At 43.0% G+C, this 12430-nt stretch overlaps 2 protein-coding genes across 2 annotated transcripts in view; one reads left to right on the top strand and one right to left on the bottom strand.

Moving 5' to 3' along the window:
* The window catches only part of LOC310713404 (myelin P2 protein-like), a 489621-nt gene that overhangs the window by 462668 nt on the left and 14523 nt on the right, over positions 1 to 12430 (bottom strand). The gene's annotated exons all lie outside the window — the stretch shown is intronic.
* The window catches only part of MRPS28 (mitochondrial ribosomal protein S28), a 32618-nt gene continuing 22795 nt past the window's right edge, over positions 2608 to 12430 (top strand). Inside the window, exons 1-2 of the mRNA XM_083517487.1 lie at positions 2608 to 2882; positions 9453 to 9634. Coding sequence (XP_083373613.1) covers positions 2748 to 2882; positions 9453 to 9634 — 317 coding nt within the window. The 5' untranslated portion in view covers positions 2608 to 2747. The remainder of the gene's footprint in view (positions 2883 to 9452; positions 9635 to 12430) is intronic.

A 12430-nucleotide genomic window follows, 5' to 3' on the forward strand; every position in this document is an offset into this window, starting at 1 on the left:
TTTAATAAAACAGTATCAGGGCAATGGAAAATAGCAAACATGATACAATTCAAGGTGGTGTGATTCATTATACTTAAACTATGATAACATTCAGTGCAGTGCACCAATCTATATCATCTGCTTATATAAAGTGTTTGACACTGTTCTTCAAAAGTTGACTTAGAACTTACCTAGATTTCAAATTCATGTGGTAAACCCTTGTACAGTGGTACCTCGGGTTACAGACGCTTCAGGTTACAGATTCTGCTAACCCAGAAATAGTACCTCGAGTTAAGAACTTTGCTTCAGGATGAAAACAGGTTCTCCAATATTGTGCTGCCTTTTGGAGAAGACTAAAACAGAGTAGCGGGAGGCCCCATTAGCTAAAGTTGTACCTCAGGTGAAGAACAGTTTCAGGTTAAGAACGGACCTCTGGAACGAATTAAGTTCTCAACCCGAGGTACCACTGTAATTCATTGTCGTTGGACTACAACTCCCATTATCCCAGACCATTGTCCATGTTGGGTAGGGTTGATGCGAGGTGTAGTCCATATGCAGGACCTTAGGTTAACCACCCCTGCATTACAGTAACTAACAGAGCCATACTTGGGGCCATTTGTGATAGTTACCCACCCTTCCCCACCTTCTACTTCCTCTGGCACATGCACCCCTCTGGCCTTAGAGAGGAGTGGTGATGTCTCTCAAGGAACACTGGGTTTTGGAGCACAAGGGTATATGCACAACAAATCTAGCTCTGTTTTGGTCTCCAAAATGCAGCACAATATTGGAGAACCTGCTTCGGTTCAGGGGCCATTACCAGAGGCCTGGGGTATATGCTCATGGCAACCTGATCTATAGAGGCTGGTCAAAAGCTATATGCAAAACTGAGCATACCATTGGGCAGACTGAAGCAGGCATATTGTTTGTAAGGAGATTTATTCGTCTTGGTATGCAACTGCTGTTTTAACAGTGACAAGACTCCACATCTTGCCTGCCTGGCTCAAGAGGGTCATAAAAAGGAGCAAGCTGGGTTAGGCCAATGGCCCATTAGTCCAGCAATTCTTTCTCGCAATGGCCAACCAGATGCCTATGGGAAGCTTCCAAACAGGAGCTGCGTGCAATAGCACTCTCCCCACTTGCTGTTCCCAGCAATTGTTCTCCACCAATCTAGCAGCAACAAAACAAAGTAACCTGGGTGAAGGAGCTATAACCACTGCCAGTAGGAGAATTGGATGAGTAAGAGTGGCAGTGGTGGTGAAATCTCTTGTGCTAGCCCTGATCTCAGCCTCATGTACCTCATAATGTTGCCTCAGGAGAGTGAGGAAAATTCTCAGGGATGATTCACACCCTGGCCGGCACTTTATTGATCTCCTGCCCTCAGGCAGAAGATATAGAAGCATGATTAGTCACACCAACAGGGTAAAGAACAGCTTCTATCTGTGAGTTGTTAGGCTGCTGAATGAAAAGATGACAAAAGGGCAACCGACTTTCGGGTTTGGTGGGTGTGCGTCAGTCAACGAGGGGAATTAAGACCAAGAGAGCTGAGGGGGGGGGGTGTCTCGTGTAATCTCACTGTATACAAGTTGTACAATGACAATAAAGTATTTCAATAAGCTTGTCATGAGGATAAAGGGGGACAGAACTGGGGATGGTACCTTAAGCTTCTTGAAAAGGTGGAATATACATACTAGTAAGTGGCTTCATTGAGGCTAAAATTTTTAGACTAGAGTTGTACCTTGGTTCTCGAAAGCCTTGGTACTCGTCCATTTTGGCTCCTGAATGCCGCAAACCTGGAAGTAAGTGTTCCGGTTTGCGAATGTTCTTTGGAAGACGAATGTCCGACACGTCTTCTGATTGAGTGCAGAAAGCTCCTGCAGCCAATCGGAAGCTGTGCCTTGGTTTTCGAACATTTTCAGAAGTCAAACATTTGAGAACCAAGGTACAACTATTGGTATAATTTTACTGCTATTTTAAGTAGCATTGGAATGATTTTACGTTGTGGGATATAGGACATAATAAAATTTAAAAGACAGTAGCTCTGCTTATTTCTCCCTTGTCTCCATGCCCTGTCATAGGTGAGATCTGCAACAAAATGTTGCAGTGTGGGGATGCTCCTGTGTGGAGCTTCAGGCCTTGTTCGAGGATTCTCCAAACCTCACTTTGCCCTCTTCTTCCTTCTACCCTTGGTCAGCATCTACAGTGAGCTATTCTGGGGTTCACCCCCCCCCCGCCGCCGCAGTGTCCTCGTCCCCACCCCAGGTTTTTTTTTTTGCATTTCTGCTCTTAAGTTCCAGAGCTTGCTCCTTCCTCCCTCGTGTGTTTCTATATAAGGATCTACATTCTACAATGTCTAAATGGCCCATTAAGTAACTGATAGCTACAGCTCCTATAAGTAAATAAGCACGCTTGCTGTCTGGCGTAAGCGCATGCGCAGTTTTCTCTCAACAGGCTGTCGGCGTTCACAAAGCGAAGACACTTAAGCCCCTTTCCGCATCGCGAGCGCGGTCGGCCACGTGACGAGATGATTCCTGGCGTGATTTCTCCTCATAAGAGAAGGGGCGGGCGTCAATGGCCGTCGCTGACGCGCGGGTTGGTTGCTACGGAACTTCATTCGGGCGGAACTGCAGTGAGAAGGGTTGTGCCTCCCTAGGCTACTTCCGGCATAAGGCCCAGATACCTTTCTGCCTCTCGGGGCGAGCTTTGAGAAGGGACCGTTTCCGGCGCAGGAGGAGCTTGGCTGACTGGAAAGCGCGGGGCAGGTGTTTGCCATGGCGGCGGCCGTTATCGTCGCGAGACACCTGAGAGCCTCTTTGTTAGAGACGCGAGTCCTCTGCGGGGCTACAGGAACGGCAGTTGGCTGGCGGCGCCAAGGTCTTTCGGGGCCAGGAGGCGGCGGAAGCGAGGTGCGGCGCGCGCGGACGTGCATCTCTTCTTACTCTCCCCCTGCTTCCTTCTAGCGTGGCTTGAGTTTGTTCCGGGGCGGAGGGCGACAAACCCGGCCCTGCTAGTGGACGTGTGTCAGTGGATGCTTTTTTGTGTGGGAATCTCCCCTCCCCTCCTCCCAGTCCCTTCTTTGCCTCTCTTTTCCCTCTCACATTTGCTTCTGAGAGGGACTGCCTGGCTACGTGTGTTCGCGTTTACTCGGAAGCCGGTCCCGCAGAGTTATATGGAGTAATTAATTACCCCCAGGTAAAATACACAAGAGAGTTGTAGCCTTAGGTTTCCACATTTGCTTGTAGGTAAGCTCATGGCGCTGTGGGTTAAACCACTGAGCCTCTTGGGCTTGCCGATCAGAAGGTTGGCGGTTCGAAACCCTGCGACGGGGTGAGCTCCCGTTGCTCGGTCTCAGCTCCTGCCAACTTAGCATTTCGGAAGCACGTCAAGGTGCAAGTAGATAAATAGGTACCACTTCGGCGGGAAGGTAAATGGCATTTCCGTGCGCTGCTCTGGTTTGCCAGAAGTGGCTTAGTCATGCTGGCCACATGACCTGCAAGCTGTACGCCGGCTCCCTCGGCCAATAAAGTGAGATGAGCGCTGCAACCCCAGAGTCGGTCACATGGTCAGGGGTACATTTACCATTTAAGCTCGTCAAACGTAGCGGGACTGGTTTCCAAGACGGGAAGATCTGAGTCTGTGCATGTTTACTTGGGAGTAAGCCCCGGTTATTGCCCAATGTGGCTTACTCCCAGGTCAGAGTGTACATGGCTGCAGCCTTGGTAGGTAGTGTAAAATAGGGATGAGCAGATTTCAAGCTCGTAGAATCTACTAGATTTCTACTAGAATGCTGCGATCCACCAACTGGAGTGGTGGATCTGTGAGACATATACTGTACTAATTTGGGCATTTAGGTTACTCACATGTAAATTCTGTTTTGTTGTTCAGGGAACCTCCATGAAAAAAGAGTGTTCCGAGCTTCAGACCTCTGTCAAATATGTGAAGGGCTGTAAACAAGATCAAAGTGGTCAGGGCTTGGCAGTGGCCCATCCCCCATCAGCCTGATTGTTTACACACGCATAATTTGACTGCTTAAATAGGTCTTGTGAATTAAATAATTCTGAGCCCAAGAATTTGTTTCGAATACCAGAACAAAATAGAGCTCACAGGTTTTTTGGGCCGTCGGTTTTTAGTATTCATGATGAAACTGAATTAGTACTCACGATGAAGCCAATTTTTTGGAATACAAGCTCCTTCATTTGGGTATATTTTCTTATATATTTTTTTATATAAACAGACAACACCATGGGCAGGATATACATTTTTGTATAAACAGACAAAATAAATAAAAGACTGCATAAGTTTTTGCTTTTGAGACTGCAGTCTTCAAGAATCACCAACACTGAAGTAGGCATAGTGCACAAACTAATCTGAATAAGTGTGCATAGATTCAGCTTATAAAACACAGTGAGTATTTGTTTCTAGCTCTTTTTTATCAGCTAATATGCAATATTTAGGTTTTAATTAGAAAAGAAAATTTAACACTTAAACTCATGGCCTGAAGTAGGAACAGAGAAATACCCAGGCTATGTTGGAGTCTTTTTCTCATAGTTCTCTTTAGTTCCTCCCAGGAAATAGCACTTTCTAACAATTCTCAATGGCTCATTTTGCACAATCCAGACATGCATTTCATTGGGCAAATACATATTTCTAACCTAGCTTTTAATGGAGTTGTACACAAGACTGAAGGTGGCGCTTGGTCCTGGAAGTCCTTTCCAAGTCACAGCTTGGAATCTTACGGTATTCAGACAGTTGCAGCCATCCTCAGACGTGTGCTCAAACAAGCATAGCATATGAACCAGGCTATATTTCTGATTGTGACAGCTGGGAAATATGGCTCTGGTCTCACAGACTGCTGCTAGATATACAATCTGGTTTGTTGCTTTGTACTGAAAAACAGTTGGACCCACTTAAATCTGTAGAAAAGTAATTTTGTGGAGCAGCCCCAAATCTTCTCCAAACAGCTTCTTAATGTGTTAGGGGGAAAATGTACCGTAACTTGGGAAGCTTTTCTTTCCAGAGCTACATACTAGCTATATTTAATCTCCAGACGTCTAAGAATGAGGTGAATATTTCTTGGACAAATACATTAACAAAGTACATAAAATATGAGGCTGCATCTTTAGGTTAAGAAGTGACACACAAGAAAAGAAAGGAGGAGAGGTTAGAGGTATGAGATCAGTTAGAGGGTAATAGATTGGTTAGAGTAGCATGTATTGGCATACTTTTCTTTGCATATATCTGGTTGTGTGAGCTACAGATATGTGTAAAAACATACCTTTGCAAAACTTCATTTTATGCATGTGTTTATTCTTGCTGTGTTACTTGCAAATAACCCCACAAAGGGTACTTCTTTTTTAATGGCAAACGGGGGGCTGGCAGAGGAGGGAGGAAGAACTGCATTTCTATACTAAATGTGCAGGAGGAGGAGGAGGCTCTGTCTTGTAGCAGCCCACTTGATTTCTATGGTGTGAGCTGAGAAAGGATGTTTAAATTGTTAGTTAATTGTTAGCACTCCATCTACCCTCTGCTGGCCCACTCATATACAATTCCTCATCATATTTGGCTATCTTAGTGCCTAATATTTATACTTGCCTTTATTTCTAATTCAAAACTGGTGATTTGTTTGTAACATGACACACACAAGTGGTATGGTATCTTGGATAAGAATAGTTTGGCTTAAGATTTAGCTGACAAATTATTTTAGGTCAATACTTCACTTAGGTTGCTCCTGCTGTTTGTTTTCTGTCGGCACGCCTAAAACATCAGACTGGTATTTTTTAAGCAGTGCTAACAAGGACTAGGAGTGGTTCTCATGTCTCTTACTGGGTTGGGTTGTATCTATGTCTAGTGTTTTCAGCATCTAGGTGATATTTTTGGTTTCATGCTTCAGCAAATGTTCAGATTGTCGATTGTATATTGTTCTTCCGAGTCAGAATGTGTTTGTATTCTCATTACCTTCAGTTCTCACCTTATTAACTTTATTTGCTGTTGGCTTGTGTATACATATAAAATGTACACACACTAATATGTTTATTGACCACCATGTGCCAAATAATGGTACAAAATCTTTTGTCAGATAAACCAAGTAGTTTCTAAGGTAGAAGGAATAGTTTCTGTTGTTGCTGATATGTGCTAGCATAGTTATTCTTTTGGTTTTTAAAATTCTGTTTACCCAAATGTTGATGACAGTGTTTGAGAGAGGTTGTGTACTTGTAAAGCAGAAAGGTGCTAATATATGTTTCCACTTGGCTTGTCACTTAAAGCTTGTTACTCAGTTTGTTTGCACTTTTTTATACAGAATGCTTATTTTCATTCATTCTATCAATATTATATTAAGTAATATATGAACATTCAAAGTTTGTCTTCGTATTTACTCCAGCCATGTAGACTTAGAGCAGGGTTGGCAAACCTTTGGCCCTCCAAATGTTACATATCTTTTACCCATGCTGGTTGGGGATGATTGGAATTGGAGTGTAACAACATCTGGAGGGCCTAAGGTTAGCTACCCCTGGCTTAAAGGGAAAAACTATGTTGTTATCATAAATCCTCTTTTCTTTTCTTGGTTATGGACTGGATTCTAGGACTCAGTTGAGTTGGCATCCTAACCTCAGAGACAGTTACTTGGCTTTGTGCATTTGCACCACTAGGATAGCTTTCTTAGAGGTGTGATAACTTTCCTGTTTTCTAGAGGCTTTATTAGCTGCTAGGATGATGCAAAATGGGATGGTTCAGGACAATGTCTCTTGTATGCCATTTTTTTTTGTACCATGAATGTCATGAATGATCGCTGTGAAAGTAAGGAAAATATGAATATCTGGATGTCACATTTTCATTCACTGTTAAGAAAACATAAAAACGGCCTTGTAGGATCAGGCCACTTGCTCGTGTAGCCTAGCATCCTGTTTTCACAGTGACCATGCAGATGCCTGTGAGAAACTCACAAGCAGGACCATAACATAAGAGCTCATTCCTCTACTGCAATTTCCAACAACTGGTATTCAGAAACAGTGGAGACAGAGCATAGCCAACATGCCTATTAGTCATTGATAATCCTTATCCTTATTCTCCATGCATTGTCTAATCAGCTTTGAGAGGGGTTTTTTTACAATCAAGTGGTGTATAAATTTTATGAAACAAGCAAGCAAACAATCCTCTTAAAGCTAAGTTGGTGGCCATCACTGTCTCTTGTGGGATCAAATTCCATATTTTAACCCTGTGCTGTGTGAGGAAGTACTTTATGTGTCCTGTATCTTCAAACATTCAGCTTTACTAGATATCAACAAGTTCTTGTGTTCTTAACCATGCTACTTAAAAGTGTTCTAAATTGAAACTCTACACCTGGCAACAGAATTCTGAGGGTAGATTTACATAATTAGCTTTTCTACGATAAGCTGCCCTTTGGCAGTAACTTTATAACAGCTCCTTATTTATCTGGTCTTGTGGTAATGCTCAGTTTGATCATATCTCAGCTTCATTGAGCCAAGTGATGAACATTCCTTTTGGCGTGCATACAGGCAGGCCATTTTGCTCCTCCCTTTGTGGCAAGTACACGCAAATCAGGAAGTCTTCAATTAACTATAGTTTTGCCCTGTTCTGATCTTTTGAAGTAGCCTACAAGGCTGGGCAGGTGAGCAGTTGCAGAACCTCAGAGAGCTCTGCCTGTGACAGAGGTGGACTGAGACCTTCTGAGCTTTTTTCTTCAGTCCTCTTCTAGGGTCCATTCCCTTCATGAGAACTGCAGTCCTCAGAGCAGGATTAGGGAATATTTGGCCCTTCAGGATGTCCAAGGGTTCTCCACCACTGCCTTAGAGGAACTATGGGTCATACGTAGTGCTGCAGCTCAGCTGGTGCAACAGACTTCAGTGGGTGCAATGCACCTTTCTTTTGTCCCTTCCAGCCTCCTACATACCCCCAAAACCAGCTCTGGGAGGTTGGGGGACCCTCCAGAGCATATTTAGGAGCACTTGGCAGGAGAGAGAAGAGGAAACAGAAGTTCCATTACAGTGGTACCTCGGGTTACAGATGCTTCAGGTTACAGACTCGCTAACCCAGAAATAGTACCTTGGGTTAAGAACTTTGCTTTAGGATGAGAACAGAAATCGCGCGGCAGCGGGAGGCCCCATTAGCTAAAGTGGTGCTTCGGGTTAAGAACAGTTTCAGGTTAAGAACAGACCTCCAGAACGAATTAAGTTCTTAACCCAAGGTACCACTGTATAACAGTGGAGCTTTCTGGTACCTAACTATACAATGGTACCTCAGGTTAAGTACTTAATTCGTTCCGGAGGTCCGTTCTTAACCTGAAACTGATCTTAACCTGAAGCACCACTTTACCTAATGGAGCCTCCTGCTGCCGCTACGCCACCAGAGCCCGATTTCTGTTCTCATCCTGAAGCAAAGTTCCTAACCTGAAGCACTATTTCTGGGTTAGCGGAGTGTGTAACCTGAAGCGTATGTAACCCGAGGTACCACTGTATAGATCTAACCCAAAGTGCCTGCCAATGGGTGCTTCTGCACTCTCTGTCCCATTGGACCTGCGTGGTGGGTTGGGAGGTATTTTGGTTCTTCGGACCCAGGGAAGAAGGTGCCCATGAGGATTCCATTTCTATCTCCATCAGGCCTAGCTCTGTTAGTTCTGGTCCATGTTGCTCCTGCCCCCCCCCCCCCAGTTCTGGATTTAGTGATCCCCTTAACAGCAACATCAGGCTCAGAGTTTGACTACTTAGCTGGTGAATCTGCAGCCTCCAACTCTGTGTCTTGATTGGCACTAGGCTCTGACGTCATGACAGGTTTCCTGTTTTGCCCATACCAGAGAACTATGGTTAAAAGCTTCGGAACATGCCTGGATAGAAAACCAACCAAAGTTGGTTTGATATTCTGGCTTGCTCCCAAGCTGGTTCAAACAAAATATGAAGTTCTGCTGACACAGAAGTGAAGGGACTGCATGTGCAGCTGAAAGGCTCATTCATATATCAGCCTGTGCTACTTCCTTGATAAGAAGTTTCAGTAGAATCAGTCCCAATCAAGTAAATGTCCTTGGCTGAGGGGTAGCCAATATGGTGCCTTGCAGATATTATGGGCTACAACTCCCATCAGCCCCAGCTAGCATGATCAGTGGTCAGGGATTATAAGAGTTAATAGTTCACAACATCTAGAAGGCACCTTGGTGGTTATCCCAGCTTATCATTACAGCAGTTGATAGGACGTGCTAGTTTTGACAGCACCAATCACTCATTTGGTGTAAGAGTGGAATTACTCAATCCCAGTCTTTTCTCCACATAGCAGGTTTTAAAAAATAGCTTCAGTAGTTTTTTGACTGCATATATGTGGATCATTGAATGTAGGCTATTACTGCCTATTGTTGTCTCTAGATTGGGAATCTAATGATCTAAAACAAAAGTATGCTTATTTAGTGTTTTGTTGAATGAGCTGGTGCACCAAATCTGTAACTTAAAGAAAAATTATTATTTTTTATCTAGGTTCCTTCCAGGAAGGCGGAATCCTTTGCATCCATGTTGAGGCGCTCTCCTTTAATTCAGATGGGACCTTGCAAAGACAAAATTGCCATTGGAGAAATTTTCCACATCACAGAAGATGATCTGTATATAGATTTTGGTGGCAAATTTCATTGTGTATGCAAGCGACCAGAAGTAGATGGCGAGTAAGTAAAACATTCATGATGGAAGTTTAGGGAAGCTTTTAATGTTTAACAGACCATTGTATTTTAATATTTTGTTGGAAGCTGCCCAGAGTGGCTGGGGAAACCCAGCCAGATGGGTGGGGTATAAAAAATAAGTTATTATTATATAATATGTGTGATAAAAGTTGAATATTCATGTATTTCAGACAAGTTCACCCTCAGATATTGAAACTTCACAATCTCATAATTGGTTTAGACGTTACCTTAAAAGTCTGTTTTTTCTATTCTCTCCAGCTGCTAAGGGAAGTGACCATAAAAGATACTTTGCATTTAATGTCATAGACAGGCTTCCATGACAGTATAGGAACCCGTTCACCCCTCTGCCTCTTAATGAGGCAGTACAGGTGTAGAATTTTTCGCCTGCTTGTCCTGGCTCCAGAAGAAGGGAAGGCGCTAAAACAGGCAGCTATGGCTAAATATTGCTTCCAGTACTTTTAAAATCTGTTCATAGTGTTGCTGGCAATGAACTCCTGCTGCTGTCACACGTGCTCCTGCATTCTGGCAGGAATTGCATGAGACATCAGATGGGCCTCAGGAGACAGAATGGGTGAAGGAATAGGGTAGAGTAGAAAGCAAACTGAGTAAAACAAGTCTTAACAGAAGAGAGAAAAATGATTCTGGAGAGAGGCCCTTCACACAGATCTCTATGCTGTTCATGGGAAGTTAGGGTTTGAGATGGTTCTGGGAAGTGAGGTATGGGGAGCAGAAGGGAAATGAGAGCTGACTGAATTGAAATAACTAGACAAATGTGGCTCTGGGTCTCTGGTTTTAGATAATTTTGCCATGCAACAGTGGGATCAGATAAAATTAAAATACAGTGGTACCTCGGGTAAAGTACTTAATTCGTTCTGGAGGTCCGTTCTTAACCTGAAACTGTTCTTAACCTGAAGACCACTTTAGCTAATGGGGCCTCCTGCTGCCGCCGCGCAGGATTTCTGTTCTCATCCTGAAGCAAAGTTCTTAACCCGAGGTACTATTTCTGGGTTAGCAGAGTCTGTAACCTGAAGCATATGTAACCTGAAGCGTATGTAATTCGAGGTACTACTGTATACATACCAGCTATTTCCCAACACTCCGTCACATTCAAAGAGAAAGAGTTACACTTTGAATTCTCATTCCAATGGATACTGGGTCTATTTCCTGTGCTTTGTCTGCCAGCTGAGCACATGGCTTTAAGAGTGGGTACACAGTCCATTTCAAAGGATCTGCAGTAATTGCTACAGTCAACTGGAGTAAAGCAGAATTGACTCTCAGTCTACACGACCCCACATTGATGGATGAAAGGATGGGAAGCTGGGAGAAGAGTTTCTTATCTTTCTGTCCATCATTGAAGTTGCTGTTGCTGTTGGAGGTAGGGAAGGAGAGACTGGGAGTGGTAGGCAGGGTTGGTTTGTGAGGTCAGGAAATGAGAAAATGGGAGGGAGAAGGATTGAAACACTTTCCCCACCCCATGTCCCCTAACATGCCTGTGAAACTTTATAATTCTTTAGCTAGTTTACAAGTAATAACAAGTGACTTAAGCGAAATACTTTAAGTTAAATAAATTTGGTTAAAATTCTGTGCAAAAGGTAAGCAATTTAAATGAAAACTTGTTTCAAAAATAAAGTCTGTAAACCAGGATTGTAAACTATAACAAAAAGGTTTTGTTGTAACTTGTTCCTTTCCTCACTGGATGGAATTCCTAAGCTTTGTAAAATATGTTAAATAGATGTGCTGACTTACACCCTTGCAAGCTCTTCTCTTTTTAACAATGAATAACCAAAGCTATCTGATTATTAACAGTTTCTTTTTGTGTGTGTTCATTTTTCCTTAACTTCCTCCTCAAAAGAAAAGGTGGTGTGAGTTTCAGTGACTTGAGATGGTTGCTGGCAAATAAAGTATGTAATACTTAGGCTTCTAGCCACAAAGTACTGAAATCCCAGAAAGAAATCTTTGACAAGATGGTTTTCCTTGTCCTGTTTCTGTATCATAGAAGTGTATGTGTTTTTAAGAGAATAGCTGCTATTTTATATTTAAAGAAGTTTAAATTCAAAGAGGGTAGTATTTTAGAGCTGCTGTTACACATTCACCATAGCTCTTAGTCTAAACAATGCATGTGGTGCCAGTATGTCTACTGTCAAGCAATAGACAGCTTTTATTTTTTTTACAGCACTCACACATAGTAGCTGTGTGATTGCAGGCTGAATCTATGCATTCTTCCAGCAAATAACTCCCCAACTTTATTTATAGTAGTATATACTTTGGAAATTATAACTCTTTATCTACTGTGGACATCATATTACTCGCTTAGTTGCCTTACAGTGTACTTTTTGTTTTGCCACCCACTTTGTTGTTCTGAAGAAGTTATTTTCAGCCGCAAATTGAGGTGCTGCTTTCTGTGGCTCGGTATTCCACAAAAACACTGTTGCCCAAATTGCTGAGACCACGAATCTGTACCCATTTTTGGAGTACGTCTTTGTTTAGCGCTGTAGACAATTAAGCATTAGCTAGCAGAATTTACATCTTGGAGCCAGTGTGCAAGTCATTGCAAAACACAATCCATCAGAATAGTCATTGTACTTGAGGGTCTACTCAGTTTTTTTCTCAATGAACTCATATCCTTTGCTTGCACATGTAAATGGGTTAACATAAGGATCACCAAAGCCACATGCAGTGTTGAACTGAACTAAATGTTACCAGTTCATGGCGGCTCAATAACTTTGGCGACTCCCTAAAATATTTCTTTTCAGGAGACCTTTGGCATCCCAGCTGGGGCAG

Source organism: Podarcis liolepis (genome assembly GCF_965112155.1).
Source record: "Podarcis liolepis genome assembly, chromosome: 8".
Classification (NCBI taxonomy): Eukaryota; Metazoa; Chordata; class Lepidosauria; order Squamata; family Lacertidae; genus Podarcis; species Podarcis liolepis.